Source organism: Rhinolophus sinicus, chromosome 16, assembly GCF_057876585.1.
Source record: "Rhinolophus sinicus isolate RSI-liver-muscle chromosome 16, RSI-T2T, whole genome shotgun sequence".
NCBI lineage: Eukaryota > Metazoa > Chordata > Mammalia > Chiroptera > Rhinolophidae > Rhinolophus > Rhinolophus sinicus.
The window spans coordinates 120,562,122-120,583,338 of record NC_142516.1 but is presented as its reverse complement, the minus strand read 5'-3'; the positions used below and the strand labels follow the sequence as shown (position 1 = coordinate 120,583,338).

The window sequence follows — 21,217 nt, the reverse complement described above, 5'->3', positions numbered from 1 at the left end:
TGAAAGTCCATTACCATTTCATTGTTTGAAACTACTATATAGTATATTTTACGGAGAAATAAGTGGTAAAATTCACAAACCATTAAATATCTTTATTGACTTCAGGTCCTGGCTGCCACATTGCTAGCCGTATGGCCTTGGGAAGTCACTTCGCCTCTCTCTGCCTCAGTTTGCTCATCTGCAAATTGAGGATTCTACGAGTATGATAATGATTATCTCCTGGATTGTGGTGGGGATTGAGTTAATATTTTAAAATGCTGAAAACAGGATCTCACCCACAGAAAGTGCATGCTAAGTGCTACCTCTTGTTTTGTGGTTGTCTCACAATAATGTCTCATGGTGAGCTCCATGATAAACTTGTGTTGGAGGCAAAGCAACTATTATTCTTCCTAATTTACAGGTGGAAAAAAAAAAATGAGATCACAAAGGCCAAGTAGCTCATCCCAGGTCACTAAGAAGGTAGTGAAAAACCAGACCCTTTGACTCCAGATCTAGAGTCTTATCGTGCCATTGTCTTTTGATATACATAGAGGTTAAGATACTGTAGAAGTTTCACATTATTTGCACAAATCTCATGCACAGCACCATTGTCTAAGTGGTTTCTTTGTTTGATATGCCCTGGGTTTTGTCAGTGAGTTCCAAGTCAAACAAAACTTGATGCCAGGGATGAGAGCATAACCTTCCTGGAGGGGCTGAAGATGCTTTTCCAAGGCATACATTAGAATCCCCAAGCGAGGAGATGCTGGGCAAACACCCATCTCCAGAATGAATGAATAAATGTTACAAAGCTGGACAAAGGGCTATAAGTCTTCAACATCAACTGAGGGTTGTTATCAACCCTCTTTCAATAAAAGTGACCTGACTATTAATCTCTAATTCTATAGGGCCGTGTGGGAGGAGAAAATAAATTCAGTAGGAGAATCACTGCCTGCTACTTAGATGAGGATTACACGTGAACAGGCTTTAACATCAAAGACCTGTAGCTGTTTGGTTTTTCTCCCCATGGGCAGTTAAGGGGAAAGGTCGGCCCTGAGGGTAGTATCAAAACCACCACACTATAAATTTGCTGAGCAACTCAGGAGTTCCCCAACGAGTTATATAAACTGAGAGCCATGCCCCACTCTCATTTTTCCATTCTTCATGAAACACCCCTAGGAACACATACACTTTTCCAGTACAAAACTGAGAAGGTGGGAAAGTGATGATACTCGGGAGATGAAAATGGAGAAAGATGAGAGCCTTTCTCTCCCTACTCCTTTCGAGAACCCCACTCCAAAATACCCCCCCTACCATTTCTGAAAGTATCACTTTTATTTATCTATAATATAAATTCTTATAATTTTTAGGCCTCTGGAAAATAGGTTACATAGTTAGGCTGAAGAGCCATGTTCTTTAAAAAGTTACACCTGGGGAGTCACTCAATCTTAGCACTGTCTGGATGTCTCTGGGGCCACGTATCTGTCTCTTTTAACTTAGCGTCATTATCATAAACCGCTGCCCAATTCCATGGCCAGGTAGCTGGACCGACTATCCGGTTAGATGGACTGGTGGGCCTGTTTTGTCAAAAGGTCCAATTACTTTGCAGGAATAATAGCACGTGTTTGGGTGCATAATATACATAACTAGGTAACCAAGCATTCCTGAGGAGGAGAGCCACAAGGATCTCATAGCTTAGAAGTCAGACAAGTTGTACTGGCTGCCTAAATTCCAGCGTGTTTACAGAGAGCTCTTGTCATTTTTTTTTCTTCAATTTATTGGGGTGACAATTGTTAGTAAAATTACATAGATTTCAGGTATACAATTCTGTATTACATCATCTGTAAATCCCATTGTGTGTTCACCACCCAGAGTCAGTTCTCCTTCCATCACCATATATTTGATCCCTCTTACCCTCATCTCCCACCCCCCACCCCCCTTACCCTCTGGTAACCACTAAACTATTATCTGTGTCTATGAGTTTCTGTTTCTCATTTGTTTGTCTTGTTCTTTTGTTGTTTTTGGTTTATATACCACATATCAGTGAAATCACATGGTTCTCTGCTTTTTCTGTCTGACTTATTTCGCTCAGCATTACACTCTCAAGATCCATCCATGTTGTCACAAATGTTCCTATATCATCTTTTCTTACCGCCGAATAGTATTCCATTGTGTACATATACCACAACTCCTTTATCCATTCATCTATCAAAGGACATTTTGGTTGTTTCCATGTCTTGGCCACCGTAAACAAAGCTGCAATGAACATTGGAGCACAGGTGTCTTTATGTATAAATGTTTTCAGATTTTTTGGGTAGATACCCAGGAGAGGGATTGCTGGGTCATATGGCAATTCTATTCGTAATTTTTTGAGGAACCTCCACACTGCCTTCCATAGCGGCTGCACCAGTCTGCATTCCCACCAACAGTGGATGAGGGTTCCTTTTTCTCCACAGCCTCTCCAACACTTGTTACTATTTGTCTTGTTGATGATAGCCATTCTGACTGGGGTGAGGTGATATCTCATTGTGGTTTTGATTTGCATTTCTCTGATGATTAGTGATGTTGAGCATTTTTTCATATGTCTATTTGCCATTTGTATGTCCTCTTTGACTTGTCATTTTTGATAGCTTGAAGTCCTGTCATGGGATAAAGAAAACACACCATATCAGACATCCATCCAGAGGTTCATGAATCTCATAGGCATGGTGTGACTAAAACGCTTGCAGTCACAGATGGCTTGACATAATAGTAAGCTTTTATTTTCTACCTTAAGAAAAATACTGTGACTTTTATTCAGTTGCAAAACAGAGGTTTATGCTTGACAATTGGTGTTGCTGGATTAGGGTACTTCTGTTAGTCTGACCTGTTTCCATGGTTACAGTGCTTCTCTTTCTGGGAGGCTGGGGCATGCCTGTGTGCCACTGCCCACCTCCTTCTGTCATTGGAATCCTGGGGATAAATAAACCAAATGTGCAGGGCAAGGGGAAGTCTTGGCAAAGGGCAGGTTCAACGGCAGGTACTGGGGACACTCGCCTTGGAGACTGGGGCTCAAGAACACAGCTCTGATGCCTGGAAAGACAGAGAAAGCTCAGTAGGGCCCATGACCCTGAGGAAAAAGATAGAGGAAGAGACTCAGGCCTAGGGAAGGAAAGAGGTCAGTTGGACCTGCGGTCATGGAAAAGAGAGCATGGCTCAGGGAGCAAGGCGTTCAAGTCCAAAGGAGACAGTGTGCTGAGGAGTAGACATTGATACTGAGCTGGGAGTGGGATTGGGTCCAGAGCCTGGGCCAGGCTGAACCAAGAGTCAGGCGAAATGGCTCCTGATTGGAAAGGCCAAGGGCTACACGCAAAGGAATACAAGTTCATCATTACATAGTTGAGTCCAGATCAGTTGAGTTCTTGGTACAAATCATAAGAGTAGGGCTTTATGAAATGCTCAGAAACTGCACACACCCCTGTAACCGGCCCAGATCAAGATGGATGTTCCTGGCAACCCCCCCGGTGTCTCCTCCTGGTCATCCCCACCCCTCCCAGGGGAAAAAAGACCACCTGACTTCTAACCTCAGAGATTCAAAGCTGACGTTTATAAAAAAGGCGAGTTTCGGATATTTGTCATTTAGGAAATCTGCATTTCTGCCATCCTTTGAGGAATCAGATCTGGCAACCAGGGGCATGTGTCCTTTCAAGGCAGTGGCATATTGAAGCAGGAGCAGCTGTCCCTCGGGCACACCTGCCTGGCCCACTGGCATAAGAGCTTATACCTTGTGCCTTTTTCCATCTCTTGATCCTAATTCCAATGTCTTTGCACCACTCCAAGCCTTTTGTATACGAAGGTAGTATGAGATAAATAAATACATATATCATAAAGGAAAAAGCAATTTTTTTTATTTATCCCACGTCTCCATTTTATACAAATGCCCTGTCATTCCCTCAGTGGGCCAAGGTTTGTGTGGTTATCTCTTCAAAATATATACAGGATGTTTATCTACACATAGCAAGTGAGCACTTGGAATGGGAGTCCAGAGACCTGACTTCTACTCACACATTCTGTCAGTGACCAGCTTTGTGCAATTTATGTAACTTTTCAGGGTCTCCTTTAGTTTTTTAATTTACAACATGAGAACTTTATCTAAAAGACCTCCCAGGAGCCTATAAGTTTGGACATTTTGTAATTCTGGGGCCAAATATCGAGGTTGTCTTTGAGCGAATGCAGACAGATGGGCAGACTATCACTGCACAGTCTCCTTCTCATCCATTGGAGACAAGCGCCTGGCTGCTGGGCTGGGTGGACAGTTGAGATTCCTGGAGCCCAGAAGCAAATCAAGGGCAGGGCAGTGGGAGCAGTCTTTTCTGTGTGCAGGCCATAAGGGGAGCATTGTTTGTGAAGAAGGGGAAAACCGTAATACAACAGACTTAAAGTAGGTCAGTTTTTATTCTCACCCTTCGTCAGCAATTCTCAACCATGTTGGTAATAAAATACTCCTCCCTGTAAAATATTTTGTTGGCTAAGTTCTCAACCACTGCTACAGTTACTGTTGAGTTCGAATGGCTTATATGTAAGCTTTAAATGAGCACAGGTTTAGTACTTGTTCCTTGTTAAACCTTGTATTCTATGTGGATGCTGTCAGCCTCTGACACACAATGACTCCACTGTCCCTGCATTTGGGAGAAAGTTTGTAATGGTTCGAAATCTTCCGAGTGTGCTTGCAGTGCCATTTGTGTCTCCACTCAGTGGAGACAACATTTTCTTGCATTTAAACAGTAGATTCAAACTGCACAATGATAGCACTGAGATTGCAAAGACAGGAAATGGACCGCCTTGAGTGGCTTCAGTTCTGCCATTCTGTGTGACCCCTTAGAGATCACTAGTATGAATTACAAGGAAAAATATTTTGTTTCCTAAGTGCAAATTTTAGTTCATACATGAAATGTATTGCTGAATATGAATAAAATCTTTGAAGCTGAAATGTATTCTCTTTCAGTTGTTAATTCTTTTAGAACTAAAGAATGAACCAAGAAAATGATTGTTATTGGGAATAATTTTGGTATATGAAAAGAGGGGTATTAAAAAGTCATCTATTTGAGGTGTTAAGTAGTCCATCCAGGTGTGTTACTACAACAGCTTATTGTTCTCTCCTCACATTTGTACTAGTTACTGGCCAACACCCTCCCAAGAACAAGCGTCCAAAGGAGCCAGGAGAGAACAGAATCAAGCCCACCAACAAAAAGGTGAAGCCCAAAATTCCTAAAACAAAGGACAGGGACTCAGCTGATTCCCAGCCCAAGACACAATCTATAATGATGCAGATGATGGATAAAGGTCGCTTTCAGAAACCTGCTGCTACCCTGAGTCTGACAGCAGGGCAAACTCTAGAGCTTCGATGTAAAGGGAATAAAATTGGATGGAGCTACCCCACATATCTTGACACTTTTAAGGACTCCCGCCTCAGGTAAACATTTATTTATTTGTTTTACTTGCTTTGGGTCAAGTGTTTGGTTTCATTACCTCGTTAAATGCTGTATTGTTTTAGACATCTACCATTTCACTCCAACAGCTTATAAAAATGAAAGCTGGATGAGCAAATGCAATAGATTTTATTACTTCTTTGACCGGTTAAAAAAAATTATTGCAAATCTTATCAACGTTGGCTAAAAGAGTGAAATTTTATAGGTAGCCATGTGACAAGCAATTGAAACTTGGATGCATAGAGATAGATATTTAAGAATTCATATTGTAAAAAAGAATGGACCCATGCTTTGTTATTTTATAAGTAATAATGATGAAAATTGAAATGACCTAACAGGAGATACCTAGGAGTAACTTGACCAGAGACCAACTTAAGCTGTTTTTGAACTTTTCAACGACTTCTGATTACTTTTCTGAGTATGTGACTTTTATATTCAGTGGCATTGGTTGGTAAGAAGGCCCAAAACTTCTCATGTTTGAATGAATACCTCCAGGAGGCTGGTTTCTTGTTCAGGAAAAGTGGTTAAAGTGATGATTATGAAAACTGAAAAGCAAGAAAACAGTGTGCTTCAGTGGATTCTGGGAGGAGGTTGTGGGGTTAGGGGATGTGAGTCCTGTGTGTCCTTGGCTACGTCTCTTAACCTCCCTGGGTCTCAGTTTCCTCATGCATAGAGTGAAGGGGATCATACTACATGATTTATAAGATTCTCTCCAATCCTTTCTTCATTTGATGTAGGGTAGAGAAAACCAGGATATTGTCTCTTTGGGGTGACTAGAATGGGAGAAAGAAAGAATGTGGGTCTCAGGCATCTCAACTCTGCATGTTCAAAGCAGATTCATATTTCCATGTAAATGTACCTCCAATCTTTATCTCCTTCCAGGACACCACCATCCATGCCGCTGTTCAGTCAGAAAACTGAGGAGCATCCTCGCCTGCTCCCTCTTCTCTCACTCCCCACCCACATCCAATCAATCACCAAATTCAGTCAATTCAGCCTTCTAAGAGCCAGAAGGCTGTCCTCTTTCGATTTCTAGTGTTGCTGCCCCCAGTCTCAGTGTCATCCCTCCTCCCCAATACACAGTAACCACACCGAGGTGTATCCTCCCAACCTCCTCACTGCAGCTAATGTGATGTTTACAAATATCATCTGCTCATGTCACTCTCCTACTTAACACTTGGTGGGTTTCCACTGGGGGTAAAGTCCAACATCCTTACGTAACTACTGAGACCCTCTCTGATCTCCACAGTCTCTGTGGAGTCGTGTATCTCTAGATTAGTGTCTCTGCTTTCTCTGGCTAGACTCTTGTGAGATCATCAAATACTCTAGGCCTTTGGGGCCTTAAAACTTGCCCGAACCATTCTTGGCACCATCTTCACCTGGCTAACTTCAGCCTAGTGGCACTTTCTCTGGGAAGCCCGTGTCAGGCCTCCCTAAGTTTCCATTCCCATGGCCCCTGGTACATTCTTTTTTGAGAATTCTTTATATTTGTAATTCCTTTTTAAAAAAGAAAAAAAAATCTGTTTTTCACTGGAATTTAACTGAGTACTTGGCATTTAGCTTTATGTATTGAATGACTGAAGGGCAATCTCCTCCTTCTTTCTTGCACACATACATCTTGGAGTATAAATTAATCAAAATATATTTGTAAGTAATACCTCTCTGTCTATCTTACTTCTGGCATTTAGACCTCTTCAGAGTTTTATTCTGAAGATACTCTTCTGGCTTCCTGGTATGTAATTGTACAATCATTTTCTTATGGGATATTATGTTAGATGAGGAGTGAAGGGTGATAGAATGCGACAGTTTTTCCCATTTTGATCTCCACACTTGAAATATGCACGTGTGTGTGTGTGTGTGTGTGTATCCCCTGCTTGGAACAAACCTAGAAAGACATATTACCATTTACGTTTTAAATGTCTTAATTTACCAAAGTCAGGTATACACACTTTTCTTTAAAACCAGAATTGAGCTATTTTAAATTATTCTGAACAGTTAGTCTTTAACTTACACAAAGTATCCTAAACCTGGATGATTTGGCCCTGAAAGATTTAGTATTTTTTAGGAGTACTTTTGAAGTTATATTAGCCAAAGTATGTTTGAAAATATCTTAAGGACTCAAAGTGAAGTGAACATGAATGGAAAAGAAATATCCAGGAGCTGAAAAACCCAATTTTGACTTAACATTAAGTCGTATTCATTCAAAGCACAGTTGGGGCTTTATAAGAAAGTAAAGACAGATGTGGGCCCCCAAGGACTTTTTGAAAAAATGTGAAAAATGTAAAAAAACATCTAGTCATAACTCTATATCAAACAACAACAACAAAAATCACGATTTATTTGACACCAGAGATTCAACAAATCGACTCTTGACATCTTTCCCGGAACATGGTACTTTTGGATAGAAGAGAAGTATTCATTCTGTGTTTTCTTTTTCCGTGGAATGAGTTCTTTCCAGTGTTCTGACAGCTTTGGGGTTGGAAGCTCCCCAAGTGCGCTTCTAGCAAAACCTGGTTATTGTAAGCAATTTTGGTGGCTTTCTGAAACTGTGTTCACATACTACCACATTTATCCAAATTTAATCTTCTGACCAGAAGTGAGAGAATGTTATGGAACAGAGCGGTCAGGCTGAGGCACAGCTAGATTTGAACCCTGCCTTTACCACCAACCAGCAAAGTGATCTTTGATCAGTAATTTCCCTAGAACCCAATTTCCTCATCTGGAATATGGAGATAGTATTATCTATGATAAGCGCTGCCTGGTCCGTGGTAAATGTTCAATAAATTGTAACTAATTATTACTAGGCAATGCAGTAATCCAAGTTAGGGTTTCCAGGCAGGAATTCCTGCCCATTCTCAGGAATTTTTTTCGCTTTCCCATTCCTGAATCCCGAGACAGAAACTGTTTTCTATTCTCCACAATGAATCATTTCCACAAAGTGACGGCCGATACTGGGTTCAAGGAGCCAATTTTCCCAATTTCCCGACCAACTTTTCTCGGGATTAGGGAATGGGGAAGCGAAACAAATTCCTGAGAATGGGCGGGAATTCCCACCTGGAAACCCTAATCCAAGTGATCTAATTGATCTTTTTGGACATTTAATTCTGACTAACACTCACATAAATCAGGGAATTGTGCATAGCTAACCTGGCTTCTAATATAGAGGATCCAGGAAAGTTTGTACACCTTTTTCCCACTTTTATTTAATTGATAAATTCTTTGTAATCTGGGGCCTGTGTCCATCTTCCCCCATGAAAGCATAAATACCTTGAGGGCAAATACCACGTCTGTTTGGCTCATCCTCAGATTCCTAATACCAAGAATAATGCCTGACTCATGCCAGAACTCAGGAAATATTTTTTGGTTTCCTTAGGGGTTTAGGGATCATATCAGAAGTCAATTCCTAGTCAGGCATTCTTCATTCAACATTTAAAGATAATTATACTGAGTGCTGATGTGTGCACTGTATACATTGGAAGGAGGGTAACAACAAAGTATGAACGTATTTTATTTATTTTACTTTTTTATTTGTATGTTTGTAAATAGTCTTTATCACATTAAGGAAGTTCCTTTCTTTTCCAGATTGGCTAACAATTCTTTTTTAACATTTTTTTTTTACATTAGTTTCAGGTGTACAAAACAATGTAATAGTTAGACATTTATCATTTATATCCCTCACACAATGATAACCTCCCCCCATCTACCCCTCTGACATCACATACAGCCATTTCCACCGTCTCTATTCCTAATACTGTCCTCCACTTCTTATAAATAAATAAATAAATAAATAAATATATATATATATATATATATATATATATATATATATATATATATATAGTAGTTGACATTCATTATTGTTCAGCTTCAGCTCCAGCTGTACAGCGCGGTGATTGGGCACCTACACCATCCCTGAGGTGGTCTCCCTAATGAGACAAGTGTCCATCGGATACCCAACAAAATCTTTACAACATTATTGATTACATTCCCCACATTGACTTTCATAACCCTGTGGCAATCTTGTGGTTACTGATTGTGCTTTCTAATCCCCTTGCCTTCCCCCTTTATCCCCTCCCGCCCCCCACCCCCGCCCGTCTACCAAACCTCAGCTTTTCCTCTATGTCTCTGAGACTGTTTCTGATTAGTTCATTCATTTATTCTTTTCTTTAGATTCCACATATAAGTGAGATCATACTGTATTTGTCTTTCTCTATCTGACTTATTTCACTTAGCATAATGTTCCCTAGGTCCGTAGTATTGTTGCAAATGGTAAGATTTCATTCTTCTTTATGGTTGCGTAATACTCCATTGTATAAATGGACCACAGTTTCTTAATCCAGTCGTCTACCGATGGGCATTTCGGTTGTTTCCATGTCTTGGCTATTGTGTATAGTGCTGCAATAAACATAGGAGTGCATAAATTTTTTCGAATTAGAGTTTTGGATTTCTCCGGATAGATACCTAGGAGTGGAATTGCTGGGTCGTAAGGTAGTTCCATTTTCAGATTTTTGAGATACCTCCATACTGTTTTCCACAGTGGCTGCACCAATCTGCAATCCCACCAACAGTGCATGAGGGTTCCCTTTTTTCCACATCCATGCCAGCACTTGTTGTTTGTTAATTTATTGATGATAGCCATTTTGACTGGGGTGAGGTGGTATCTCATTGTGTTTTTTATTGGCATTTCTCTGATGGTTAGTGAGGTTGAGCATTTTTTCATGTCTGTTTGCCATCTGTATGTCCTCTTTAGAAAAATGTCTCTTCATGTCCTCTGCCCATTTTTTAATTGGGTTGTTTGTTTTTTTGGAGTTGAGTTGAGTGAGTGTTTTTATAAATTTTGGATATTAACCTCTTATCGTTTATATCATTGGCAAATATCTTCTCCCATTCAGTAGGATCCCTTTTTGTTTTATTGATGGTTTCCTTTGCTGGGAAAAAACTTTTTAGTTTGATGTAATCCCACAAGTTTATTTTTTCTCTTACCTTTGCGCAAGGGGATAGATCAGTAAAAATCTTACTCCGGGTAATATCTGTAAACTTTCTTCCTATATTTTCTTCTAGGAGTTTTATGGTTTCAGATCTTACATTTAAGTCTTTAATCCATTTTGAATTTATTCTTGTTTATGATGTAAAGAGGTGTTCCAGCTTCATTTTTTTGCATGTGTCTGTCCCAGTTTCCCAGCACCAATTATTGAATAGTCTGTCTTTACCCCACCGTAAATTCTTGCTTCCATTGTCGTAGATTAAATGACCATATAGGCATGGATTTATTTCTGGGCTCTCTATTCTGTTCCATTGATCTATGTGTCTGTTTTTATGCCAGTGCCATGCTGTTTTGATTACTGTAGCCTTGTAGTATAATTTGATGTCAGGTATCGTTATACCTCCCACTTTGTTCTTATTTCTCAAGATTGCAGAGGCTATCCAGAGTTTTTTATGGTTCTGTATGAGATTTAGAATTACATGTTCTATTTCTGTGAAAAATATCCTTGGTAGATTGATAGGAATTGCGTTGAATCTATATATTGCCTTAGGCAGTATGGACATTTTAACGATATTAATTCTTCCTATCCATGAGCATGTTATATGTTTCCATCTATTTGTATCTTCTTTAATTTCTCTCTTCAATGTCTTATAATTTTCTGAACACAGATTTTTTACTTCTTTTGTTAAAATTAGTCCCAGGTATTTTATAGTCTTTGAAGCAATTGTAAATGGAATTGTTTTCTTAATTTATCCTTCTGATATTTTATTACTGGTATGCACAAATGCAACTGATTTCTGAATGTTAATTTTGTATCTGCTACTTTACTAAATTCATTTATCAGTTCTAATAGTTTTTTGGTGGAGTGTTTAGGGTTCTCTATATATAGTATCATGTCCTCTGCATATAATGACAGTTTTACTTCCTCCTTACCAATTTGGATGCCTTTTATTGCTTTTTCTTGTCTGATTGCTGTGGCCAGAACTTCCAGCACTATGTTGAATAGAAGTGGAGAAAGTGGGCAACCTTGCCTTGTTCCTGATCTTAAGGGGAATGGTTTTAGCTTTTCCTCATTGAGTATGATGTTAGCTGTGGGTTTATCATATATGGCCTTTATTATGTTGAGATATGATCCCTCTATTCCCACTTTCTTAAGGGTTTTTATCATAAATGGCTGCTGGATTTTATCAAATGCTTTTTATGCATCTATTGATATGATCATGTGATTTTTATTTTTTATTTTGTTAATGTGGTGTATCACATTAATTGATTTGCAGATGTCGAACCACCGTTGCATACCAGGGATGAATCCCACTTGATCATGGTGTATGATCTTTTTAATGTACTGCTGAATTCTGTTCGCTAATATATTTTGAGGATTTTTGCATCTATGTTCATTAGTGATATCGGCTTGTAGTTTTCTTTTTTTGTAATGTCTTTGTCTGATTTTGGGATCCGGGTGATAGTGGCTTCATAAAAAGTGTTTGGGAGCCTTTCCTCCTTCTGGATTTTTTGGAATAGTTTGAGGAGAATAGGTGATAGTTCTTTTTTGAATGTTTCGTGAAATTCACCTGTAAAACCGTCTGGTCCAGGGCTTTTGTTTGTTGGGAGCTTGTTGATTACTGATTCAATTTCCCTGGTGGTAACCAGTCTAGTCAGTTTTCTGTTTCTTCTTGAATTAGCCTTGGTTATATGCTTCTAGAAAATTGCCCATTTCTTCTAGATTGTCTAATTTCTTGGCATATAGTTGCTCATAGTAATTTCTTAAATTTTTTTGTATTTCTGTGGTGTCTGTTGTCACTTCTCCTCTTTCATTTCTGATTTTATTAATTTGGGTCCTCTCTCTCTTTTTTGATGAGTCTGGCTAAAGGTTTGTCGATTTTGTTTATCTTCTCTAAAAACCAGCTCTTGGATTCATTAATCATTTGTATTGTTTTTTTGGTCTCCATTTCATTTATTTCCACTCTGATCTTTATTATCTCCTTCCTTGTATTCCCTTTGGGCGTATTTTGCTGTTCTTTTTCCAGATCTCTCAAGTGTGAAGACAACTTGTTGATTAGTAACTTTTCTTGTTTCTTTAGGTAGGCCTGCATTGCTATGAATTTCCCTTTTAGAACTGCTTTCACTGCATCCCATAGATTTTGGGTCATCGTGTTTTCATTTTCATTTGTCTCGAGATATCTTTTGATTTCTTCCTTGATCTCATGGTTGACCCATTCATTATTTAGTAACATGATATTCAGTCTCCATGTATTTGTGTGTCTTCCAGTTTTTTTCCTGTAGTTGATTTCTAATTTCATAGCACTGTGGTCAGAGAAGACAACTGGTATGATTTCAATTTTCTTAAATTTATCAAGACTTGTTTTGTGGCCTAACATGTGGTCTATCTTGGAAGATGTTCCATGTGTGCTTGAGAAGAACATGTATTCTGCAGCTTTGGGGTGAAATGCTCTTAAAATGTTGATTAAATCCAACTGGCCCAATTTGTCATTTAAGGCCATTGTTTCCATGTTGATATTCTGTCTGGAAGACCTGTCCCTTGTTGTCAGGGTGTGTTGAAGTCCCGTACTATGATAGTGTTACTATTGATCTCTGTCTTTATGTCAGTCAATATCTGTTTATATATTTAGGTGCTCCTATGTTGGGTACATAGATGTTTACTCGGGTTATGTCCTCTTGTTGGATCGATCCCTTTATTATTATATAGTGCCCATCTTTGTCTTTTAATATGTTCTTCACTTTAAAGTCTGTTTTGTCAGACATAAATATTGCAACTCCAACTTTTTTCTCATTTCCATTTGCATGAAATATCTTACTCCAACCCTTCACTTTCAGCCTGTCTTTTTGATCTGAGGTGAATCTCTTGTATATGGTATATGCAAGGGGTCTTGCTTTGTTAACCACTGAGCCACCCTATGTCTTTTGATTGGAGCAGTTAATCCATTTACATTTAAAGTGATTATTAATAGGTACATAGTTATTACCATTTTTTTATTTGTAGTTAGATTGTTTTCATCTTTCTTCTGTTTACAGAAGCCCTTTTAATATTTCCTGCAATGCTGGCTTGGTGGTAATAAATTCCTTTAGCTTATTCTTTTCTGGGAAGCTCTTTATCTCTCCTTCAATTTTAAATGATAGCTCTGCTGGATAAAGCAATCTAGGTTGTAGGCCTTTGTTTTTCATCACTTTGAGTACCTCCTGCCACTCCCTCTTGGCCTGCAAAGTTTCTGTAGAAAAGTAATTTGATAGTCTTATAGGAGTTCCCTTGTATGTAACCCACTGTCTTTCTCTTGCTGCTTTTAGGAATCTCTCTTTGTCTTTCACCTTTGCCATTTTAACTATAATGTGTGTTGGTGTGGACCTGTTTGGGTTTATCCTGGTTGGAACTCTCTGTACTTCCTGGGCTTGTATGTCGGTTTCCTTCACCAAGTTAGGGAAGTTTTCAGTCATTATTACTTCACATATGTTCTCAATCCCTTGCTCCCTCTCTTCATCTTCTGGTATTCCTGTGATGTGCATCTTGTTGCACTTGATGTTATCCCATAGGTCTCTTAAACCATTTTCATTGTTTTTTTATTCTTTTTTCTTTTTGTTGTTCCATTTGGATGATCTCTGCTAACTTGTCTTCTAAGTCGTTGATTCAATCCTCTGCCTCTAACCTGCTGGTAATTCCTTCAAGTGTGTTCTTTATTTCAGTTATTGTATTCTTTAGTTCTTACTGGTTGTTCATTATGATTTCTCTATCCTTCTTTATGTCATCACTAAGCTCCTTAAACATTCTTATCATCAGTGTTCTGAACTTTGTCTCTGATAAGTTGGTTACCTCTATTTCATTTTGTTCCAATTCTGAAGATTTCTTCTGTTCTTTTATTTGGGACATGTTTCTTTGTTTCCCCATTCTGGCTGACTCTCGGTGTTTGCTTCGATGTATTAGGTAGATCCCCTAGGGTTCTTGGTTTTTACTGGGTTATCTTATGTAGTATGTGTCCTTTATATTTGACTTACACCACTTCCTTCTTCTCCTCCTCTGCATGTGCTCCAAAGGTGATCCTTGTGTTGTGTATATTGTCCTGTTAAAGTTGAACTTTAATTGCTTTTGGCTTGTCAGGAGGTGGGATTGACTCCTAGTCTGACTAGTTGTGAGACTTGGCTCTGCCCACAGTGGGTGAACTGCATGAGAATTGACTGCTCAAGTGAGACTTGGACTCTATGGGCTCTTGTGCCTGTAGAGAATCCCCTCTGGGTGTGTCACTTGTAGGTCAAACCCGATAATACTCTGGTTTGGTGTGGAGTTGGCCTCTGGTTGTGTTAAATCTTGTGCCTCTTGGGCTGGGCCCTGGTGTGGGGCAATTTCAGAACAAAGCAAATCACCAAGTACAATAACAATGAAGAAAAAACCAAATACACTCACATGTAAAAACAACCGATAACCCACACTAAACACAAGCAAAAATATCAAAAATATAAAAACAAACCAAAAGCAAAGAAGCAGTGCCAGTCTTGGCTGAAGCCCACCAAGTAATCTCCAGGTTGTCCTCTGCTGTACCAAAGAGTCCTCTGCGTCTTGTGCAGGAAGAGCCGGTCAGTCACCTGGTGCCCAGAGTGACTCTGGTACTACAGTTCTAGATGAGTGGGGCTGTGGGGTCTGGATAGTAGTTTTTACAAAGTCAGTGCAGTTTCTGCTCTTGCCTGCACATATGTGCACTGAGAGTAACACAGCCAGCCCTGTGCCCAGGCCTCCTGAGTCTTAGGGCACTTGTTCCGTGTGTGTGTGTGTGTGTGTGTGTGTGTGTGTGTGTGTGTATGTGTGTGTGTTAGTGTGTGGAGGGCGCGAGATTTCTGAGCTGCTCAAAGCCCGGAGCTGCCTCTGCCACCTGCTGCTGACCCCCGGGAGTGTCTCTGCAGTTGTAATTGCCCTGCCCTAGGCAGGCCAGAAAGAGTAGGGGCTGGAGATGGAGGAGTCTTCTCTCTCCCAGCCCAGCAGTGTCACACTCTTCGCAGCCTCTTCTCTGGGTCACAGCAGCTGCAAACTGGTTCCTTCCAGATCCTGAGTGCTACTGCTCTTCTGTAATGTGACACTACTCCTCAGTTCAGGGGCCAGCTTGAGTCTCTAGGTGGGGGTTAGGATTGGGAGAGTGGGGGAGGGGCCAAGGTATGGTGTTTATTTGCTTTGTCCAGCCTAGGGCCCAGCTGGAGGTCTCAGCTGAAGTTACTGCTCAAAGGCTGGATATGTGCTGCTCTCATGGCAGGAGAGATCAGCTGTGGGATGTAGGGAAAAAGCCCACCTCCTGGCTCTTTTGGTCTCTGTTCTGTCCTGGGACCCCCTGCATCTCCGCAGCCACAGTTGTAGGCAGCGTCTCTACTTGGCTCCCTTCCCTCTTCCCCTGCTCTCCCAGTCTGCCCACCTTCAAGTAATCCTCATAAGAGTCTCTTAGCTGTTCTGTGTGATGAGCAGAGAGTCCTTTGATGGGTTATAGATGTTCAATTTGTGGTAAGTTCCGGAAGAGAACTCAAGAAGACCACCTCGCTGCCGCCATTCCTATGACCTGAGTGTATTTTATATTGAGGGTGCTGTGCCACCTAGATCCATCCCTATTATCTCAGAGCCGATTGTTGTTTGACCTCCTGGAGACATTAGTCAGTTGATTCCCTCAACTTCTCCCTCTTTATCCATCGTATCCCCTTCTGTCTTCACTTCTCTCTCTTTCTCTTATATTCCAAGGTCTCTTATTTCTACTAAACTCTTGAACACATCTTAAGTAAGTTATTTTGCCCTTTGTTTTCCTTCATTTGGAAATTTCTAGCCCCCAGTGAACCTCTTTTCTCTTGTTGCACATGGAACTGAGCACTGCTGAGGGAAGCCATGCAGCTGGCTGGATGGGTGCCATTAGTGTGCGGTCACCTCTCTTGTTTATGGCAAAGCTGAATACTTTTCTCTAGAGAGCTCACTTTTTTCTCTTCTTAAATCTCTGATCTTCTCCATCTCTCTCACTTTCAGCTAATGAAATTAGCACCTAATTTATTGAGAAATTGGAATCTTTTAATAGCCTTAACTTCCTCTTATCACATCTCTTCCTTTCCTGCTGTCCCAATCATAGTGGAAGGAGGGTTTCTCCTCTTGACAAAGGCCAAAGCTCTATCTGTGCCCTGGATGTCATCCTTATGTGCTTTCTCAGGAATCTTAAGACATCAATGATTGCCCCCCATTTTCACACTCCTTTTCTCAATGAGGTCTTTTCCATAAATCTTCTCTATATTAAGTCCCACCTTAGCCCCCATGTACCCTCCAACCACCTTCCTCTATCTTTTTACCTTCACAGCTGGACCCATGTAGGAGTCTATCTCTACACTCATTGCCTCCACCTTCCTCTCCTAGTTACTCTTCAACTACTCTACCTGACTCCTGCCCCACTACTCCACATGCATTTTGTCACCAAGGTCAGGGTCACTAACTCCGGAGTTCACTTTTCCATCCCCACATCACTGCTTCTGTAGGTCCATTCAGCAGAAAGGAGCATTCCTCTTGGTTTCCACAATGCCGAGTTCTTCCGGTTTCCTTTCTGCCTCACTGGCCCCTCCTTGCAGTTTCCTTTACCAACCCTGCATCCTCTATTTTCCCAGACATGAAATGTTGGTTCTGTGCCCTCTTCTCTTCGCACAACATGCTGCCAAATGCCCTTCACTTATCATATATTAGGTTAAATCTTCTATGCTCTAGATAGAACTCTCCAACTGTCTGCTGAACTGCCCAGATCTTTTCCTGAGCCTTTCTTTCAACATAACCACCTAAAACCCAGCTCATGGTCTTTCTGCACACCTGGTCATCCTCCTGTGTCCTTTAGTTCATGAATGGCACTAATTCCATCCAGTTGCCCTTCACCAGAGACCTGGGAACCACTTTGGACACTTCCCGTTTACTTCCACATCCAATCAACCACTGTGCCCTAATGATCCTATTTAATTATTTCTTGGATCTCCCCACTTCTTTCCATCTAGTGATGACTAGCAATGCCTTGAGGCTCTTACTTACAGCAATAATCACATAAATGGATTTTCTGCACCTAAGTTAAACCAGACCTCAGTTCTCCACACAGCAGTCAGTTTTTTCACAAAAGCACACCTGGTTCTGTCATTTTCCTGCTTCAAGCCCTTCACTAGAGCAATTCCTTACTGTTAGAAAACAGTTGAACCTCCTAACATGGCCCACAGGGCCATGCATAGTTTGGCCCCTGCGTTTGCCTGCTGCCCCATTTCATTTCACTCTCTCTTGTCCACACTGAAGGCTCTATGAACTTTTTCTGGTCCCCAGATGTGTCAAACTCCTTCCTGTCTGGGGTTTTTGCCCATTTGGGTCCTTCTGCCTATAATGCACATACTGGAACAGCTGTTCTCCATCCTTCAGATCCAGGCCTGCCACGTCTTCAGGGAGCCTTCCTTGCTGTCCGTACCCCCTCCACTGGCCTCAGTTATACACTCTCACTAAAGCATTTGTCATCGATGGTATGATTACCATTTCCTCGACCATTGATGTTTGTGTCCCTCACTATGCTGTAAGCTTGGCAGAAATGATGTCTGTTTACTCACCAGTGCTTCCCCAGCAACCAGCACAGTGCCTCGCACACTGCAGATTCTCCATAGATATTTCAATGAGAGAATGGTGCTGAGGGCACTGAGCCTAGTATGGGTCTAAAGTCAGACCCCCGTCATCATGAGACCTCTGGGAACAAGCTCATTGAACTTGAGAGATAGTTATCATGCTTAAGCCACTTTTTTTTAACAAATGAGGAAACTGAGAATAGTCGAGTATAGATGGCTGGTCCAGAGTGACAAACTGGTGGGTGGCAGCATGAGTCTTAAACCCCAGCTTCTTGGTTCTCATAGCAGAGCTGCTGCCCTGCTCAAGTGCTCTGAGATATGACTAGCGACATACATGCAGCCTGAAGAACACTCTTGGCTTAATGGAGGTAGTAGCTTCAGGGAAGACAGATGTGTTTCCTATTGTTTTTTTTTTCTCCTTGTGTAGTAGACTAATAAATCTGGTCTCTAAAGTTAAGATTAAAAGGAAATATTTTCCCAGAGTCGTGCATTAATTTCTTGCTGGGATGGCTTTGAATTGAAAGTGGTTGAAATTGATTTGGGGTACATTTTTGGCCATCAGAATGTTAAAACATTACCTGAGGTTATTGAGAAATGAGAGCTATGGCAGAAGATCTCAAATGATCCCCCATCGTAAAAGGGGGACTCGGCACCCCAGAGCATGGAGCCAAGGTGGTGCGTGCTGTTGTGGTTCTTCAGCGTCTCCTATGCTGTGATGCATGCTTCCTTCGCCTTGGCAAACCCATGGAGTCAGAAGTCCACTAGATGGCAGGTTTCAGCCGTGGTAGAATTGTCTTGCTTTCACCAGTAAAAGAAACATTTAAAATGAGGCTGAATTTGGGTAAAATAATTACACATCTGTGCTTACGGTTCTTTCATCCTTTTAGGCTAGTCAGTGGTCACAGTTTCAAGTTATATTTTAAAGAATACAGAATTCAAGTTCCCAACAAACAAATTTAAAAAAGGCGTGGGGGCATCTGTACATTTCTGTGCCCACACAAAGATAAATTCATTGATAGTTCTGAGTCCTGCTGAGTCTTTGCAGAGCACTGGGCACTTTGAATAACTTAGTTGGTCCCTCAGAGGCGAACAGTAAAATGCTGAAGAGTCTGTATTTTCAGATGCTGAAATTGATTCAGTTTTTAATTCTAGACTCGGTCCATCCCAATCACACAGATCTCCATTCTCTTTTGAGAACAGGAAAGAGCAAAGATATTTTTCTGGCAATAGGTGTTACCATTTATTGCATATATGTTACCATTTACTTACTGTTTTCTGACTCCTTTGCCTCATCCCTTTCTTGCTCTCCCACTTTCTTTCACCTTCCCCCTCCCATAATTCATTTTGTTCCTCTCTTCCAACAAGTAATTTTTAGCATCTATGATGTTCACAGACTTGTGCTAGGTAGATGCTGGGGGTACGATAGTGAGCAAGAAAGACACGACCTCAGTACCTACAGAGCTTTTAGTCTTGTGGGAAGACAGACTATTAAATAAGCAATTCTAATACATAGCGGTGTGAGTGCCTTGCTAGCAGAAGTACAGGGTCAGGGAGGAGAACATTCAAGCTAATATCTAAAGGCTGAGAGTTAACTAGGTAAAGAATGGGATAGGAGAAGAATGTAAGAAAGTTCTAGTAGTAGGGAACAGCATGAGGAACTGCCAAGAGCTGAGAAAAAGTGTAGCACCTGGAGCATTGAGAGTTTGCGATGGAGACCGTGTGGCTCAAGGGTCGGGGGAGGAAGGAGGCGACCAAGGAGATGATGCTGGCAGATAAGCAGGAGTTAAATCAAGGAGGGCCTTGTCAGCCATGTTGAGGGATTTAGAATGAAATCTAAGGATGATTATGAGTCATTGACTTAAAGCCTTTATAAAAAGACATACTTAGACAGTACAGAGGGATATATATATATACATCACGTTGCGAGTGTTATTCCTCCTCGCTGCCTTTAGGAGAAAGACAGTGTCACTTCTCAGTCTCAGGTGTACCTAATCTCTCATCATGTGTCCCATCCCCTTTTCCCACAAACTGGTGTCTATAGACATATTCTTGGACCTAAGTTTCTTTGCAAAAAAAATTTTTTTAATTTTACTTTTATTTTGTTGATAATTTAATAAAAAACATTAATCTATAATAAGACTATTCTGGACCACCTGATCAACCTCTGCTGGGGGATCAAAATAATCCATTTCCATCTTCTCTGGAAACATTTTGTGTCTTCAATCTCATCATAACACACTTCCAGAATTTAGAGCAGGGGAATTCTTGGCACAATGCTAAGCCAGGGAAGAAAATAAGAAGAAACTTAGAATAAGTGGCCTGGATGATGGTTTAAAATAAATCACTGTTGGAGATTTCAGTGAGGTTGTTAGCAATGTACCAGATGTAAAAACAGTCTGGGCTAATGTGGTGATAAAGAAATCCGGGCTTTGCTCCTAGGAAATCCGGGAGCAGGCATTGTCTTTCAGGATGTTTCTACAGTGTCTGATCGGATGTGAGCATTTTTCAGTAAAGAACTGTAAGTTTGGAGGAGTGGGTGGGACACAGGAGGTCTCTTTGATGGCTGGTTCCTCTGAAAACAATAAATAGCTTCTAGAGAGAAGGGAGGGCATCTGGGTTTTCGCTCAGCCACCGTTGGCAATAGCTTACTCCGCCCACAGACAACACAAAGGGAGGGTGGGCTGAGGAAGCAGACAGCGGGTCCCAGGCCAATCTAATCCTATGTTCCAGCGTCACCGAGGAGAGTGGTCTGGGGACATTTTAAAAGGAAGAGAGAATGATGTTAAGAAGTGTTTATAAACAGAAGACGCCCACTGCTAAGAAAGAATCTGTCCAGGCTTTGGTAAATATTGTGGATAATACTCTGGTATTGTACTGAGGAAGATGTCTTTTTTCCCCCCCAATTTTATTCTGGTCAAATATTCAAAACATAAAATTGGCCCTTTTAACCGTTTATAAGGCTTCAGTTCCGTACATTCACAGCAAGTACATTCAGCAAGTACAGTCACACTGTTGCACAGGTGTCTTTTTCACTCAAGCTCACTTTCCTTCAAAACTCTTTATTTTATTTTCTGAGCTAAACAGATGATGAAGTTCCATGAAATCCTGATGTTCTGCCTTTGCTTTCATAGGACGTTTGCAGTGGGAAATCAAAAGCATATGCTGCAGTGGTCAAACTTTGGTACTTACCTTC

At 40.8% G+C, this 21,217-nt stretch overlaps 1 protein-coding gene across 3 annotated transcripts in view; it reads left to right on the top strand.

Moving 5' to 3' along the window:
- PDGFRL (platelet derived growth factor receptor like) overlaps positions 1-21,217 on the top strand; it is a 60,661-nt gene that overhangs the window by 8,494 nt on the left and 30,950 nt on the right. For 2 of the 3 annotated variants that reach the window (XM_088793341.1, XM_019738001.3), the window contains exon 2: positions 5,131-5,428. The exons of the other annotated variant lie outside the window; for it this stretch is intronic. In XM_088793341.1, the coding sequence (XP_088649467.1) occupies positions 5,277-5,428 (152 nt within the window). In that variant the 5' untranslated portion in view covers positions 5,131-5,276. The remainder of the gene's footprint in view (positions 1-5,130; positions 5,429-21,217) is intronic. 3 annotated transcript variants of the gene reach the window in all.